Source organism: Carcharhinus amblyrhynchos, unplaced genomic scaffold, assembly GCF_965287045.1.
Source record: "Carcharhinus amblyrhynchos unplaced genomic scaffold, sCarAmb.v2.hapA scaffold_49, whole genome shotgun sequence".
Classification (NCBI taxonomy): Eukaryota; Metazoa; Chordata; class Chondrichthyes; order Carcharhiniformes; family Carcharhinidae; genus Carcharhinus; species Carcharhinus amblyrhynchos.
The window spans coordinates 810,395-826,651 of record NW_027649790.1 but is presented as its reverse complement, the minus strand read 5'-3'; the positions used below and the strand labels follow the sequence as shown (position 1 = coordinate 826,651).

At 44.6% G+C, this 16,257-nt stretch overlaps 1 protein-coding gene across 1 annotated transcript in view; it reads left to right on the top strand.

Annotated features, from left to right (window-relative positions):
• Positions 1-16,257, top strand: part of slc37a2 (solute carrier family 37 member 2) — a 60,281-nt gene that overhangs the window by 14,705 nt on the left and 29,319 nt on the right. The window contains exons 2-6 of the mRNA XM_080182232.1: positions 1,101-1,182; positions 7,018-7,108; positions 10,710-10,788; positions 12,282-12,417; positions 13,577-13,653. Coding sequence (XP_080038358.1) covers positions 1,101-1,182; positions 7,018-7,108; positions 10,710-10,788; positions 12,282-12,417; positions 13,577-13,653 — 465 coding nt within the window. The remainder of the gene's footprint in view (positions 1-1,100; positions 1,183-7,017; positions 7,109-10,709; positions 10,789-12,281; positions 12,418-13,576; positions 13,654-16,257) is intronic.

Sequence of the window (16,257 nt, the reverse complement as noted above, 5' to 3'; positions counted from 1 at the left end):
TACAGTATTACCTGGACTGGTGCTCTTTAAATAAGCTCCTGTCTTATGGTTTAATATTGCAAATGGGGAATCATTTTTTTGATTCACTTTTAAGACTTTATAAGGGGAAGTCATGAGCAAACATCAAGTTCAGCTTTCAAAGAAGCTGATCCCCAGGAGGACTTAGTTTGAATCAACTTGTGTTCAGTTTTACTCTTAACCCGTGGCCTGGCTGTTTGGTGTTTGGGAAATCTCTCCAGCAGATAGCTACACGCTGCAGGGAGGTAGAGAGACACAATTCTGCAGTTGGTCCATTTCAGGTTCCTGAAGGGCTTGTGGATAAAGGAATGATTACTACCCCCATTCCACCCGATATCCAAACTTTCAGCATTGAGTGTCATTGATGTTGTCACTCGCTATAGGCAATAGAATGTTTCACATAGCTGTTTCAAACATGTTTGTAACCCAGGAGCAGTGGTTGAAGTAATCTTTAAACTGAGCTTCGTAGGCCAAAGAACATGTGTGGGGGAAGAAGAGATTTGTATGTGTCTAAGCAAGCTACAAAGGTGATTTTTAAGTACAGAAAGACTTTTGTTTGAATAAGAGATTTTTTTTTGTTGTCCAGATATCCCTGTCCCTCAATCAAATTGACCATTCTTCAGCTATCAACATTGACAATGAGGTGGAGATGCTGGTATTGTTTGGGGGTGGGTGCAGTAAGAAGTCTCTCAACACCAGGTTAAAATCCAGCAGGTTTATTTGGAATCATGAGCTTTTGGAGCACTGTTTCTTCATTAGATGACCTCCTGGTGAAGGAGCAGTGCTCCAAAAGTTTGCAATTCTGAATAAACCTGTTGGACTTTAGACATCGTCAATGTTAACACCAAGTTACTGACTTTTTTTTTAAATGAGGCTCATTTCAGGTAGACTTTACAACCAAGGCCCAATCCTGTGTGCTCCAATGAGCACATTCCAGGCCTTGGTGGATAGCTATCGGAAGTGGCCTGTCTTCATTTCCATTGGTCACTGACAGCTATCGTAGCCCCTTGGGTGAGATCAGCATTGCCAATAAAAATGTTGTGTTTCTGAAAGTTAATTTGAAACCTCTTCTTTTTTGGCAGGTATCGTGGGTTTACTCTGGTGTTGACCTTCCTGTTTTACACCAGTTATCACCTGTCCCGTAAACCAATCAGCATCGTTAAGGTATGTGAGCAGCCAACTTGGAGATGTTGGGGTGGTGGGTTTGGGGGCACAAACAATTTCCTCACCAGTAGAAATTTCTGGAAGTCCATTGGGAACAGTGTCCAATCTATACTTGGGCTTCTTCCCCCCCACAAGTCTAGAATCCCCTGCTCTGATTCTATTTTCTTCTCTCCTGTGGTTCCTTCAGATGTTTGGCTCTGTTCTCTATCCGTGTCTAATTTGATTTGACTTCTCTGATAATCAGACGTGTTATTTGCAAATAACTGCATTCCAGAGGTCTGAGGCTGCCAGAGGTAAATCTGAGCTGGCCTCTATTGAAAGAGTCACTCACAATAGACAGGTCCAACCCTGCTCTGTTCACCACCCCCCACTGATCCAATTAGAACTTGCTTTGGCGAGGCAATGGCCTAGTGGTATTATCACTAGCTGAGTTTCTGGATTAATAATCTCATGTTCTGGGGACCTGGGTTCGAATCTCACCACAGCAGATAGTGGAATTTGAATTCAATAAAAAAAAAATCTGAAATTAAGTATCTACTGATCACGAAACAATTGTTGGGAAAAACCCATCTGGTTCACTAATGTCCATTTTTTAGGGAAGGAAATCTGCCATCTTTACCTGGTCTGGCCTACACATGACTCCAGAGCCACAGCAATGTAGTTGACTCTTAATTGCCATCTGAAATGACCCAACAAGCCAGTCTCCAAGGGCAGTTAGCCATGGACAATAAATGCTGGCCAGTCAGCAATACCCATGTTCCACGAATGAATAAAAACAAAAGTTGAGCTCCAAGCAGAAAGGAAGTTCCTGAGGGCTGTTGCTCAGGGATCACCACTTCTGATATCCAACACTGAACTTCTGGACTACACGAGCCTGAATGGGTATTTGATTTTCCCTGATCACTTCACTTCATGTTTTTATTGGCATTTGTTCACTCAGACAGCCATAGATTTGAGCCCAAATCCAGGAACTTGAGCTTGCATTAAAGTCACAGGAATGCCCAGACTAGTGACAGGATCTCCTAACATGATCTACCAGCGTAGTCTTCCCACCCTCCCCCCACAAGGAAAGTCAGACAAAGGCCATATGCTGCCTGTCTCTGGATAAATGCACCAACTCAACAGTGAGGTCAATTTTGTCTCTTGCCACCACCCATGTTGAAATGCCTTGGGTGCAAACTTGCCAGTTGTCTATGCCATGCTACCACTGCAGTGAGGTTGGAGAATTTGGCACCCAACCAAATCACCATTCACTGCAATGTGATGGGAAAATCCACCGGCATGAATGGCCGTAACATTCCTGCCACTAAGTCAGCAATGATCTTGATTGCGGTTATGGTCTGATCAGCCATGATCTTATTGAATGGTGAAGCGGGCTGAATGGCCTACTCCTGCTCCTAATGTGTATGTTTGTACATATATCTTTTGGTTTGTTCATTTTGGTATAAAGCCCTTGGAATAATTTTTTTATATAAAACACACTATCTAAATGTGTTTTCATTCTGTCAAGCTTCATATATTGGATCTGATTCTTAACCATAATTTCAGTTTTCACATTTCATAATCCGCCACTTATTTGAAAGCGAACATCTCATACGAGGTGGCGCCACATGTAGGCAGTGTGAACGTAAGAACATAAGAAATAGGAGCAGGAGTAGGCATCTAGCCCTTCGAGCCTGCCCTGCCATTCAATAAGATCATGGCTGATCTGAAGTGGATCAGTTCCACTTTTCCGCTTTCTCCCCATAACCCTTAATTTCCTTGCCTATCAAAAACCTATCTACCCGTGTCTTAAATATATTTAGCGAGGCAGCCTCCACCACTTCAACAGGCAGAGAATTCCAGAGATTCACCACCCTTTGAGTGAAGAAGTTCCTTCTCAACTCTGTTCTAAACTGCCCCCCCCGCCCCCCCAAATCCTGAGGCTGTGCCCTCTAGTCCTGCTGGCCTTTGTGAGCGGGAAGAGCCTCTCCACCTCTATCCTATCCATCCCATTCATCTTGTACGTCTCAATGAGATCTCCCCTCATTCTTCTAAACTCTAATGAGTACAAGCCTAATTTATTCAGCCTCTCCTCATAACTCAACCCCCTCAACTCCAGTATCAGGCTACTGAACCTCCTCTGCACTCCCTCCAAGGCCAAAATATCCTCGCATAAGTGCGGCAACCAAAACTGCCCACAGTACTCCAGCTGCAGCCTAACCAATGCCCTATACAGCCACAGCAAGACCTCCCTACTTTTATATTCAATCCCCCTCACTATGAAGGCCAGCATCCCATTAGCCTTCCTGACCACCTGCAGGCTGGGTTTTTGCGACTCATGCACAAGGACCCCGAGGTCCCTCTGCACCGTCGCCTGCTGCAGTTTTTCACCACGTAAGTAATAGTCCTTCCTACCAAAGTGGACAACTTCACACTTGCCAACATTAAATTCCATTTGCCAGTTCCTGGCCCATTTGCCCAGCCTATCTAGATCCCTCTGCATTCTTTCCACACCCTCCGCACAATTTGCCGTTCCACCAATCTTTGTGTCATCAGCAAATTTCGACACCTTACACTCGGTTCCCTCCTCCAGATCATCTATATAAATGGTAAATAGCTGAGGCCCCAGCACCGATCCCTGGGGCACTCCACTAGTCACCAACCGCCAATCCGAATAGCACCCATTGACCCCCACTCTCTGCCTCCTATTTGACAACCAATCCTCTATCCACACTAACACCCTACCCCCAACTCCATGCCCCCTAACCTTCTGTAACAACCTCTCGTGTGGCACCTTATCAAATGCCGCCTGAAAATCAAGAAACACCACATCCACCAGCTCTCGTCTATCCACAGCCCTAGACACATCCTCGTAGAATTCCAATAAATTCGTCAGACACGACTTCCCCTTAACGAAACCGTGCTGCAACAGTGTGCTAAGCATGTGTTGTGCAGGAGGCGCATGATTGACATTTTGGGAAGTTTTGTGCTGTTCCTTAGTTGGAACATTGAACTGAAACCCTGTTACGTGTCTGCTCACGCACGTGTGCAACATTAATCAAAGCAAAGGGAGAGAAATCTCCCATGTCCGAACCAATCTTTTTTTCCTTCAACCAACCCAAAGAAAGGATCTTGCTATGATTGCTGTACATTTCTACACTGCTTCAAAAGTGATGAACATGTTGTTAAAATTTCTGGGACGCCTAAGGACCCTTAACAAATATCAACATTTTGCATTGCATCCTGTTCGTAAAACTGAATTCTCAAACAGCGTGCCTGAGGTGAACAAATTTGGTTTCCTTGCTTTAATTATTCTCCTCCCTTTATAATTATGCTGTCTCTTGTTTACATTCTCCACCCTGGAAGCTCCAAATACAATTTTACATGAGTCGGTCTTTTCCGAATTTGAAAAGCTTATAAACCTTCTTTCTGCATAAAGATCTACTTTGTCTATTGATGTAACTTGTCTGGAAATCCTCCTCCAGCACTGAGTGGTTTGGGATTTGAGGAAGGTCCAGTTAATTTCAGCAATATAACCATCTATTTTTAAAAACTGCCCACTTGATGATTGAGCCTGTGGCTGTGTTTGCTGCTTGCACTAAAATTAGCTGCTCTAATTCTGTCTCTTCCTTCCTTGGTGTAATTGTAGTTGTACATTGCAGAAATGATCTTTTGGCCCATCAAGTCTGCACCATGAATAACTACCATCTAAAAACTCACTAATCCCATTTTCCAGCACTTGTCCCATAATCCTCAAATGTTATGTTTCAAGTGGTCATCCAAATACTTTTTTAAAGGTTGTAAGGTTTCTGGCCTCCACGACCATCCCAGGCAGCATGTTCTAGATTCCCACCACCCTCAGTGAAAAGAAATTCTTAAACTCCCTCCGAATCTCCTCCTCCCCTTTTTAAAATTATGCCCCCTCCTGATTTACCCCCTCAACCATTGGGAGCAGCTGCTCTGTACTCACCCTATCCATACCCTTCAATCTTAGACACCTCACTCATGTCACCGCTCAGCCTTCTCTGCTCTAGAGAAAACAGTCCAAGCCCATCTGGTCTCTCCTACATGCTCCCTCCCAGGAAACATCCTGGTGCATCTCCTCCGTGCCCCCTCCTAATATAATCGCACCCTCCCCACAGTTTTTAAAGCAGAATTAAACAAACTAATCCTCCATATCCGCTGTGTCTGGTTGGTGTCTCACCAATGCAAAAGACGAGGATATTAGGTGCATGAGAATGTGATCACTTCCAGGTTGTCCCAAGTGACACACCTATTCTGATTTAGAACTATGATCCCTGTTCCAGAATCCTGACAGTGACCCTACTAACAGTCCTGGGTGCACCTACACCACAAGGGCTACAGTGGTTCAAGAAGGCAGCTTGCCACCTCATTTTCCAACAGTGATTTAAGATTGGGCAATGATGCCAGTGGCACTCGCTTTGAGAATTCAGGAAAAAATATTTTTTCCCCCTGTGGACCCCCCCCCGCCCCCCCCACTCAAAATATTTCCATGAGAACATGATCAACTGAAATTCACCACCTCTTTCCCCCCAAAATATCTGACCATCACTTGGTGTAGATTCAATAATGGCAGCTGCATCAGCAACCAGTTAGAGCAACAAGGTCTGTCTTGGGAACAAAAAGCTAGTATGCAGATACAGTAAGTAATTCAGAAAGCTAAAAGCTAATACTTATTGCAACTGGAATTTAAGTAGGGAAGTTTTACTTTGGTTATACAGGGCATTGGAGAGACCACATCTAACATAGAACATTACAGCGCAGTACAGGCCCTTTGGCCCTCGATGGTTACGCTGGTTAGCACAACAACCTAATGTCCCTTTAACCTAAACTATAGAACATTACAGCACAGTACATCTGGAGTACTGTGCACAGGGACAGCAGAGTTGTTACCACTGCTGCTTCAGCGTCTGGGACCCAGGTTTGATTTCCAACATGGGTCGCTCTGAGAGTTTCTTCTGGGTGCTCAGGTTTCCTCCCAGTCTGAAAGATGTGCTGGTTAGGTGCATTGGCCGTGCTAAATTCTCCCTCCAATGTTACCCAAACAGACGCCCAAGTGTGGCAACTAGGGGGTTTTCTCAGTAACTTTATTTATGACACCAATTATGCTTTGTGTTGGCTGCCTTATTTGGGGAAGGATGTCAATGCATTGGAAGCAGTTCACAGTTGACCAGAATAATGCCACAAATGGGCAGGTTGCCCAGGCTCGGCTGTATCTGCTGGAGTTTAGAAGAGTAAGAGGTGACTTGATTGAAACGTACAAGATCTTGAGGGGTCTTATTTTATTTTTAGTCTCACAAGTAGGTTTACATTAACACTGCAATGAAGTTACTGTGAAAATCCCCTTGTTGTCGCACTCCGACACCTGTCGGGTACACTGAGGGAGAATTTAGCATGGCCAGTGCACCTGATCAGCATATCTTTCGGACTGTGGGAGGAAACCCACACAGACACGGGGAGAATGTGCAGACAGTGACACAAGCTGGGAATTGAACCCAGGTCCCTGGTGCTGTGAGGCAGCAGTGCTAACCACTGTGCCACCATGTCACCTCACTTCTCATTCTGTCTCATTTTTCCAGCTTCTTAAACATGCTACATTTTTCTTGATCCTTTCCATATTTTTATAAACCTTTTATAGTAACTGTGTATAGCTTCTTCCTGATAATATATGCTGACACTTGCTGGATTCACAGCTGAAACTCCCCAGCAGTGATGTTCAGTGACTCGTATCCCTCTTGCCTCCCAGAAAGACTGCTTCAAACGAGTGGCAACTATTTTTTTTTTTGTTCACTTTTCCTAGATCCTAACAAAATCCATCTGTTGTTTCCACAGAGTGAACTTCACAAGAATTGCTCAGGAGTCCCTAACCATGGAAACACAAGTCACCTTGACAATGATACGTGGTGTGACTGGGCTCCATTTGGTGAGAATCTCTTAACAAATTCTGAATGCAGATTAAAATGAATCATCAAATTTGCCTCCTTGTGTGTGAGAGACTCTTCTTTCTTTTCTCCTCTCCCTTCGAGCAGTGATCATTAGTGAGCCAGCACTGCTTTTGTATTGTAATCCAGCAGTTTGTGCTCATGTTGGTATAGTCCAATCATTACTCTGCTAACTGAATTCAGTTTCATAACTTGCATTGGGTCCAAACTCATCTACTTAACCCAGTACTATACCACCTACCTATTTTAACTGTGCTCCAGCTGTCATCTTGGCTGAGATAGAACATAGAACATTACAGCGCAGAACAGGCCCTTCAGCCCACGATGTTGCGCCGACCAGTTAAAAGTCAATGACCCTCGAACCTAAACCAAACCCTTTCCATCCATAAACCTATCCACGGATCTCTTAAACACCCCCAAACTAGGCGCATCCACAACTGCAGCAGGCAGGGCATTCCAATCCCTCACCACCCTCTGGGTAAAGAACCTACCCTTGATATCCGTCCTATAACTACCACCCCTTAATTTAAAGCTATGCCCCCTCGTGCTAGCTTTCTCCATCCGAGAAAAAAGGCTATCACTGTCCACCCTATCCAAACCTCTGATCATCTTATATGTTTCAATAAGGTCCCATCGCAGCTGCCTTCTTTCTAATGAAAACAACCTCAAATCCCTCAGTCTCTCCTCATAGGACCTCCCCTCCATACCAGGCAACATCCTGGTAAACCTCCTCTGCACCCTCTCCAAAGCCTCCACATCCTTCCTATAATGTGGGGACCAGAACTGCACACAATGCTTCAAGCGCGGACGCACCAGAGTTTTGTACAGTTGCAACATGACGTTGCGGCTCTTTAAATTCAATCCCCCTACCAATAAACGCCAAGACACCATATGCCTTCCTAACAACCCTATCTACTTGATTCCCAACTTTCAGGGATCTTTGTACACATACACCTAGATCCCTCTGTTCATCCACACTATTCAGAGTCCTACTGTTAGCCCTATACTCTACACATCCATTATTCCTGCCAAAGTGAATTACCTCACACTTTTCCACATTAAACTCCATCCTCCACCTCCAGATGAGCATTTGCAGGAGTATCTACCCACCTCACAACGTGAGTGTTACTCACTAAGAATCAGACCCTTCTCCATCCTCTTGCTTTAGCAAGTCAAACTCAATTTGCTCTCCTAGAACGTGAGTTTGGGTTAAACTGCACTGAGGAGTTGGATCCAGCACAGATTTTTTGGAAATGTCATGGGTGTGGTCCACTATGCTGCCCCAGGCATTGAGGAGCACCCAATACTGATACTTTAACTGGTGACAGAGAGCCCTGTCCCTGCATTACAGTCAGCCCTGGATATAGCAGCTGGTGCCTGCCTGCCAATCATTACTTGGTCATAACGCAACGGAGTAAATTCTGGGAACAGTGCCAGGGAAATTTTGCTTCATTAACTTGGGCCTTTATGCAAACTTTGTCATCATATTTTTAACCCACAGAGTTTAATTTTAATGTTTGGTTACCTTACCCTGCCCCCAGCCCTGTCCTGTCACTGCTGGTCTTGATCAACCACAGGGTAAGGGTGGGGTGCGCTACATTACAGCTGAACATTTCCTAACCTCATTTCACTATACTACACCCTGCTTCTGTGTGTCATAGTTTGGCATAAATATGGTGTTGTGTGCTCCTGTAAGCAGACTGGGCTGTTTTTTAATCGGCCCAATATGTAGTGATACCTTGAGATCAAAGCAGGCCTTGTAGCTGCTTACTGGGATAGACCATGTTGCTAAGTGACTTGGATACGCGAGTGAATGTACACAGATTGCAGCTCAGACCAGGCACAAATTACTTAGCAGCAAACAATGGTGGGTGCAATTAGTTTCTACCCAGTCAATTTTACCAATCTCAAAACAGCACAGACGCTGCGACTGTGCTCCCTTTCGATCTAACAATCCGTGAAAATGTGGTCATGTAAGAAACAAAGTCACAACAGCTTTTTGTCTCAACTTCCTGCCTGACTTCTAATCTCTGTCTCACTTCCCATTCTTTTTCATTTTTCAAGCTGTTTCTTATAACATTGTGTGTCCGACAGGTCTAATGTTAATCCAGAATATTTCAGTGAGTGTCAGTGACCTTTCTCAGCTTGTCTGGGACTTGGCCAAAGTGTCAAATTAACAAAATAGAATTTGAATGACGTTGAGGTTCTAAGGTGTTTCTTTGGAGGGGTGCCTTTGCTCTGTACTGTGCTGAAACTGACAATTAAACCTTGAGGGCAAAACCAACTGGCGCTACTAAGCCACGTACAAGGCAGCTGTTGGGCATGAGGACCAAGCTTATTCCTTATGCAGAAAACCTTGGGCTCCTCTCCTGAAAACCATCAGCTAACTGCAAACTCCTGTAGCCCCTGACCTTTTTTTTTTAATGTATTTTTCTTGAGAGATCATCCCCTGTGCATGAAACTAAACCTTAAACTGCAGCTGAACCTGATCCTGATCCTGTTCTCTCACCTGATGCTCAGTAGCCACTGGATAGTAATCGAAAATACTGTTTCTGGTTTCATTCAGGACATTGTGGTTAATTGTACTTACTGTAGGCTGAAGTGGAACCTGACAGTTCCCAAGTTGGCCTTCTGTTTGCCACTGACCAGTGTAACTCCCAGCATAGTTCACTGCTCAATAGAATGAAGAACAATACAGCACAGGAAACAAGCCTTTTGGCCCTCCAAGCCTGCACCACTCATGCTTCCAACTAGACTATTTGTTTGTATCCCTCCATTCCCAGACAGTTCATGTGGCTATCCAGATAAATCTTAAATGATCCCAGCGTGTCTGCCTCTACCACCTTGCTTGGCAGTACATTCCAGGCCCTCACCACCCTCTGTGTAAAGTACGTCCCTCTGACATCTGTGTTAAACCTTGCTCCCCTCACCTTGAACCTGTGACCCCTTGTGTTCGTCACCTCCAACCTGGGGAAAAAGTTTCCCACTGTTCACCCTATCTATGCTCTTCATGATTTTGTACACATCTATTAAGTCACCCCTCATCCTCTGTCTCTCCAGGGAGAACAACCCCAGTCTACCCAATCTCTCCTCCATAGCTAAGACCCTCCATACCAGGCAACATCCTGGTAAACCTTTTCTGTACTCTCTCCAAAGCCTCCGCATCCTCCTGGTAGTGTGGTGACCAGAACTTTCCTGTGTGTGCTTCCAACTGCAGCAAAATAAAAAAAAATCCACAAGCCGCAGCATCACAAATTGAGACTAAAACTGGTGCTTTGATTAAGTTGAGCTAATGGCATCATTCTTGGGCATAGATGTCAACTGTCCTTGAAGTTGGTGAGTGTGGTTTAAGTATGCTCACCATGCAATTATATAGGAAATTCTGGTGTTTAACCCAGAGCATCCCAGGTCCAAGTCAGGATTTCCCATCCTGGCATTGACTGCCTTTTGTTCTCTTTCCAGGTGGCAGGAGTCATGGGCTTCCAAGACCAAAGAAGATTTACTGAAGAACTTTAACACAAGCAGATATTCTCTCCCTCCCCTATTATCTGCCTCCTCTAACTATCCTCTCATTTATTTCAGATAAACCCAACTACAAGGTGCTGTTTGGTGCATTGGATAATTCTTTCCTGATAACCTATGCCATTGGCATGTTTTTCAGGTCAGTATTACAGAAATTCAAGCCCTGAATATCTCTGAAATTTCTGCTCTTCAAGGTCAGGATGTTGGTGTCTCTTTTTTTTTCGGATATCCAGTGTCAACATTCCCAAAATGTGGGGAGGATGGAATAACTTCCAATTCTGTGCCTCTGCCCCCAGACTTCCAAAACAAAAATTATTTTAGTCACCCATCTGAGAATGTTCTCTTTACTCTGTAAATGATTGCTAAAGGGAGCGCAGTTTTGCTCCTTGGGCCCAGGTTGGATCTGACTATCTCCTAATAGAACATAGAACACTACAGCACAAACAGGTCCTTCGGCCCACAAGTTGCGTCGATCACATCCATACCTACCAAGCCATAGAACTATCTGTAACTCCCAATCCCATTAGATCCCATATACTCATCCAGACGTCTTTTAAAAGACCCCAGTGAGTTCGCCTCTACCACTGACAGCAGCCAATTCCACTCACTCACCACCCTCTGAGTGAAAAACTTACCCCTAACATCTCCTCTGTACTTGCTCTCCAGCACTTTAAACCTGTGTCCTCTTGTAGCAACCACTTCAGCCCTGGGAAATAGCCTCTGAGAATCCACCCTATCTATTCCTCTCAAAATTTTATAAACCTCTATCAGGTCACCTCTCAACCTTCGTCTCTCCAGGGAGAAGAGCCCATCTCCCTCAACCTATCTTCATGAGGCATGCCTCCCAATCCAGGCAACATCCTTGTAAATTTCCTCTGCACCCTTTCCATAGCTTCCACATCCTTCCTGTAATGAGGCGCACAGTACTCCAAGTCAGTACAGTGTCAATGGCACAGTAGAATGTTGTGTGCCATGTGACTGGCACTAGACTCCAATGCCATGTATCAAATTCAACTCTGGTTCTGCAGCCCATCTCCCAGACACTGAATGCTAATTGGTCTAGGAGGGAAATCTTTAGTAGTGGGTCTGCTGTCATAGGTTGGGGGACTTTTGTGTTAAATTGGCAAGTGTTTGAGACTTCTTGGTAATCCAATAGTGGTTCACCAGAAGGTTGGCGCTGTACAGATGTAACTTGGGAATGAAGAATGGAAGTGTCTGTGAAACAGAGTCTGTCACATTTGTAGTGCTGTCGCCTCTGCCTCTGCTCTGTCTCAGCAAGTCTGAGTCACTGCTCCATCTTAACATGTGCTGCAGAATGTGTGGCTGGGCTGTAAAGGGGAGCTTTCATCCAGTGTCTAACCACACTTCTTGAATGTGGAACTGCTTCTTACCACTTATAGATACTGAATGAAAAGTGCACAATGGATTTATTACCAGTGCTAAGATTCTGGAGCAGACCAGACAAGCCGCAACTTGTGAATGGCTGGAAGTTCCATTTTAATTCCTATGTGTAATGGACTCAAGCAAAACCATCCTTTTATGTTTAAAAGCAATGGACCAGATCCTTGTGGACTGAATACATGTTGAAATGATTTCTGATGTTTCACCCTATGGTTTTTATTTTATTTCCAGTGGTATTTTCGGGGAGCGACTCCCTCTGCGATATTACCTGAGTGCAGGGATGTTACTCAGTGGGTTATTCACTGCCCTCTTTGGATTTGGGTTTTACTGGAACATACACACTATGTGGTATTACGTGATTATACAGGTCAGTCTGGCTCTGCAGCCCACCAGCTAACCAGAGACACCTAGTGGCAAATGCCTGTACCTGGGGGGGGGTGGGGTTCTTTGCTTTACTGCTGTATCTGGACTCCTTTTGATTTGTAGAGATTCTGAATTCTGTGTTGTCGGGTGACTGATTTGCATTAGAATTACCAATTCTTAAACTGATTCTTTCGTTCTTTTGAAATGATGTGATTTAGAACACTTATATAGACACAACTTATCTTCCAGCCTGTTGCTAAATTACAGTTGGTCACATTATCCGTTCTCCAATACATCATCCCTACTATTTATGTATGCAAGCCTTGCTGTTCAATGTCTTCAAGGGCTGTTCAACTGCAGCAAGCGTAGCAGCTCACTTCTACCCTGTGTTCCCATTGCTGTCCTTTACAACAGCACTCTCTACGTGATCAGGTGCAGAAATTCTGTCCTCCACTTAGCTGTTTCCCTTCTGCTTTTCCTCTTGCTGGAATCCTGGATGAAGTCACCAGCTGGGCACACGAGAGGGAACATTGTAGGTAAATCAAGAGGTGAGTGGCAGAATAGGAACAGGCTGTACAGAGGGGAGGAGGTGAAGGTGGACCTTGAGTAGGTCACCATTGTTGTCTGATTCTTTGCCACAGATTTACCTTTTAAAATGTTGGAAGTTGCTGTGCAGCTTTTTTTCATCCATTTGTGGAACATGGGTGTCACTGGTTGGCTATGGAATTTGGGGTGGGGATATGCAGTTCAGATTCCGATCAGCTATGATCTATTTGAAAGGCAGAGCAGGCTGGTGGCTGGATTTCCTGCTCCTGCGGCTTGCAGTGTTGACACTGCCCTCGCAGTAAGAAGTCTCAGCACCAGGTTAAAGTCCAACAGGTTTATTTGGAAGCAGACGCCGCTAGCTTTCGGGGCTTTGCCCCTTCGTCGGGTGACACTGTCCTCCAGCAGGATGCTCTACCCATCAGTTGCAGACTGGGCTGGGCTTTACCTGGAATCTCTCCACGCCTTTTCAGCCCAAACCAACATGTCACCCCCTATCTCTCTGGAGCAGCCTGCGTTTCCTCTTTTTGTGGTCAGTGTCTAAGCTGCAGTCAGCAGTTCTGAGTTGAACCTTGCTCCTCGTGTTTCTCACATGTGTCTTCGCTTAATATTTTCCGCAGATTGCAAATGGCCTGGCTCAGACCACAGGGTGGCCAGCTGTTGTTGCCTGTGTGGGGAACTGGTTTGGAAAAGGGAAGTAAGTATTGCATTACTAATCCTACCGAAAGAACTTTGTCTGTGAGGCTTGTGTGTTGGCAACAGTTTCCATTGCCTGATGTTTGTTTTGTGGTCAAATCAAGTGATTTTTAAGGGGAAAAATTGATCTTGGCTTGAGGCAAGAAATAAACTTCAGGTGATAGCTATCTGTCCCTGGAATAACCTGATGGCTGAATTAGAAAAGTCCCTGGAGAAGGTGATGAGAGTTTGATACCAGAGGGATTGTTTAATATTGGTGTTGGACAAGAGTATTGTACCACCCTGACTGGGTGACAATGGTGGATTTCTGAACTAAATGGACATCAATGAATTAGTTTGGTTTCTATCCTGCAGGCTCATTGCTTTTTTAACTGATGCCACATTTTTAAAAATAACAGGAGTTGAAATTCTCAAACCGCTTTGACCGTAAGACACAGGAGCAGAAGTGGGCCATTCAGCCCTTTGCACCTACTCAACTTTTTGAGGTTTGATCTTCAGTTCGCTATCACGAGTTGAATAAAACTATCCCACCCCCAGTTGGAACCCAGTCCCAACTTTCGGCGAAGTCTTTCAAAAAGGGCAATTTGGTCTCAAGTTTATTCATAGAACATTACAGCGCAGTACAGGCCCTTCGGCCCTCAATGGTTTCACAGGTCTAACCTACGATAATCCAATATCACCCATATATTTATCCAATGATCATTTAAACGCCCTTAATGTTGGTGAATCCACTACTGTTGCAGGCAGGGCATTCCACACTCTTACTAATGAGTAAATTCATGGATGTTGCTGGCTAGCCAGCATTTATTGCACATTTAGTTGCCCGAAGGCAGTCAAGAGTCAACCACGTTGCCGTGGCTTTGGAGTCACATGTAGGCCAGACCAGGTAAGAGTGGCAGATTTCCTTCCCTAAAGGACACTAAACCAGATTGGATTTTCCGACAATGGTTTCGTGGTCATCAGTAGATTCTTAATTCCAGATTTTATTTTTAATTGAATTCAACTTCCACTATCTGCTGTGGTGGGATTTGAACCCAGAACATTAGCTGAGTTTCTGGATTAATAGTTGAGTGATAACACCACTAGGCCATCGCCTGCCCCTCTGGCAAAACAGCCCTTGTGCATACAATTTGTTGCACCTTAAACTGTCACAGCTTACAACCAGGCCATGTTATCTGGCTGGTTCCTGTGTGCAATGGTGTGAAGTCAACCAAAAAATTGCTTAGCAGAAAGCAGGATGCTGAAAATTTGAAATAAAAGCTTGAAAATGCTACAAGTGCTCAGCTGGTCAGGCAGCACCTGTGGACAGAGTTGATGTTTCTGGTTTACCAAATTGTCTAGGTAACAACACTTGAGTCATGAGGAGAGTGACAAACTGGGTAAGGGAATGGGAGAATCAGGCAGAGTGTTTGACGTTGACAGGTGAAACCCCTGTCGTCCACCGTCCCATCCAGGGATGGAGCAGCTTTGCTGGTGCTTTCTGCAGTCTGGACCTGGGGTGGGGTGTACAATCAGTGAATTCAGTTTGCTTTTTATTAGTTCCCCTAATTTGCATGCTTCTTAATCCATAAGCTTCAGAAATTACTTGGGTCAACAATTTTTATTGCGCAAATGGGATTCACTTCTGCTTAAATTTTTAGAATGCTGCAGTACAGAGGCCATTCAGCTCATCAAGTCTGCACAATCCCGCCCAGACCCTATCCCTGTGCATTTACCCTAGCTAGTCCCCCTGGCTAAGGGGCAATTTAGCACGGCCAATCCGCCTAACCCACGCAACTTTGGACTGTGGGAGGAAACCAGAGCACCAAAGGAAACCCATGCAGACACAGGGAGAATATGCAAACTTCACAGTGGCCCAGGTCCCTGGTGCTGAGGCTATGATGTGGAGATGCCAGCGTTGGACTGGGATAAACACAGTAAGAAGTCTCTCAACACCAGGTTAAAATCCAACGGGTTTATTTGGTAGCACAAGCCACTAGCTTTCGGAGCACTGAGAGGCAGCAGTGCTAACCACTACTGTCCCTATTATCGGAGTACTCCTCTGATTATTTTGTTACAATTTTATTTGTCCAGAAGTGTACAGCTTGCCCTGGCATACATCTGATACAAGGTCTTTTCTCTCAGCTCCCATTCTTAATGTTCCTTAAATATGAGTACAGCTGACTAGTGACCTAATAGCAATCTTTTTAAAGTTGTGAAAGGGATAGAATAGGTCTTGACAACCTGTTTTTATGTGTAGGAGATTTTAAATTAGGTAAAATACAAAGAAAATAAATCACTTTACTCGGTAGTCGGTGTGTGAAATTATTACTACTAAACATTCTGCCAAGAGGAGACTGGACAGATACAGGCTGGAGAAAGGAGATAGAGGGTTTGAAAGAAGTTTTCTGCAGAGGGTAAACATTGGTGTCAGTTGGGCCAGGTACCCTGTTTCTGTGGGCAATCTCTGTAATGTTAATGTACATCAGGCAAAAGACCATAAGATATAGGGGCAGAATGAGGCTGTTTGGCCCCTCGTGTCTGCCCCACTGTTCAATTGTGGCTGATATGATTCTCATCCTTGTGACGCTTAATCACCTTACTGATCAAGAATCTATTTATCTGC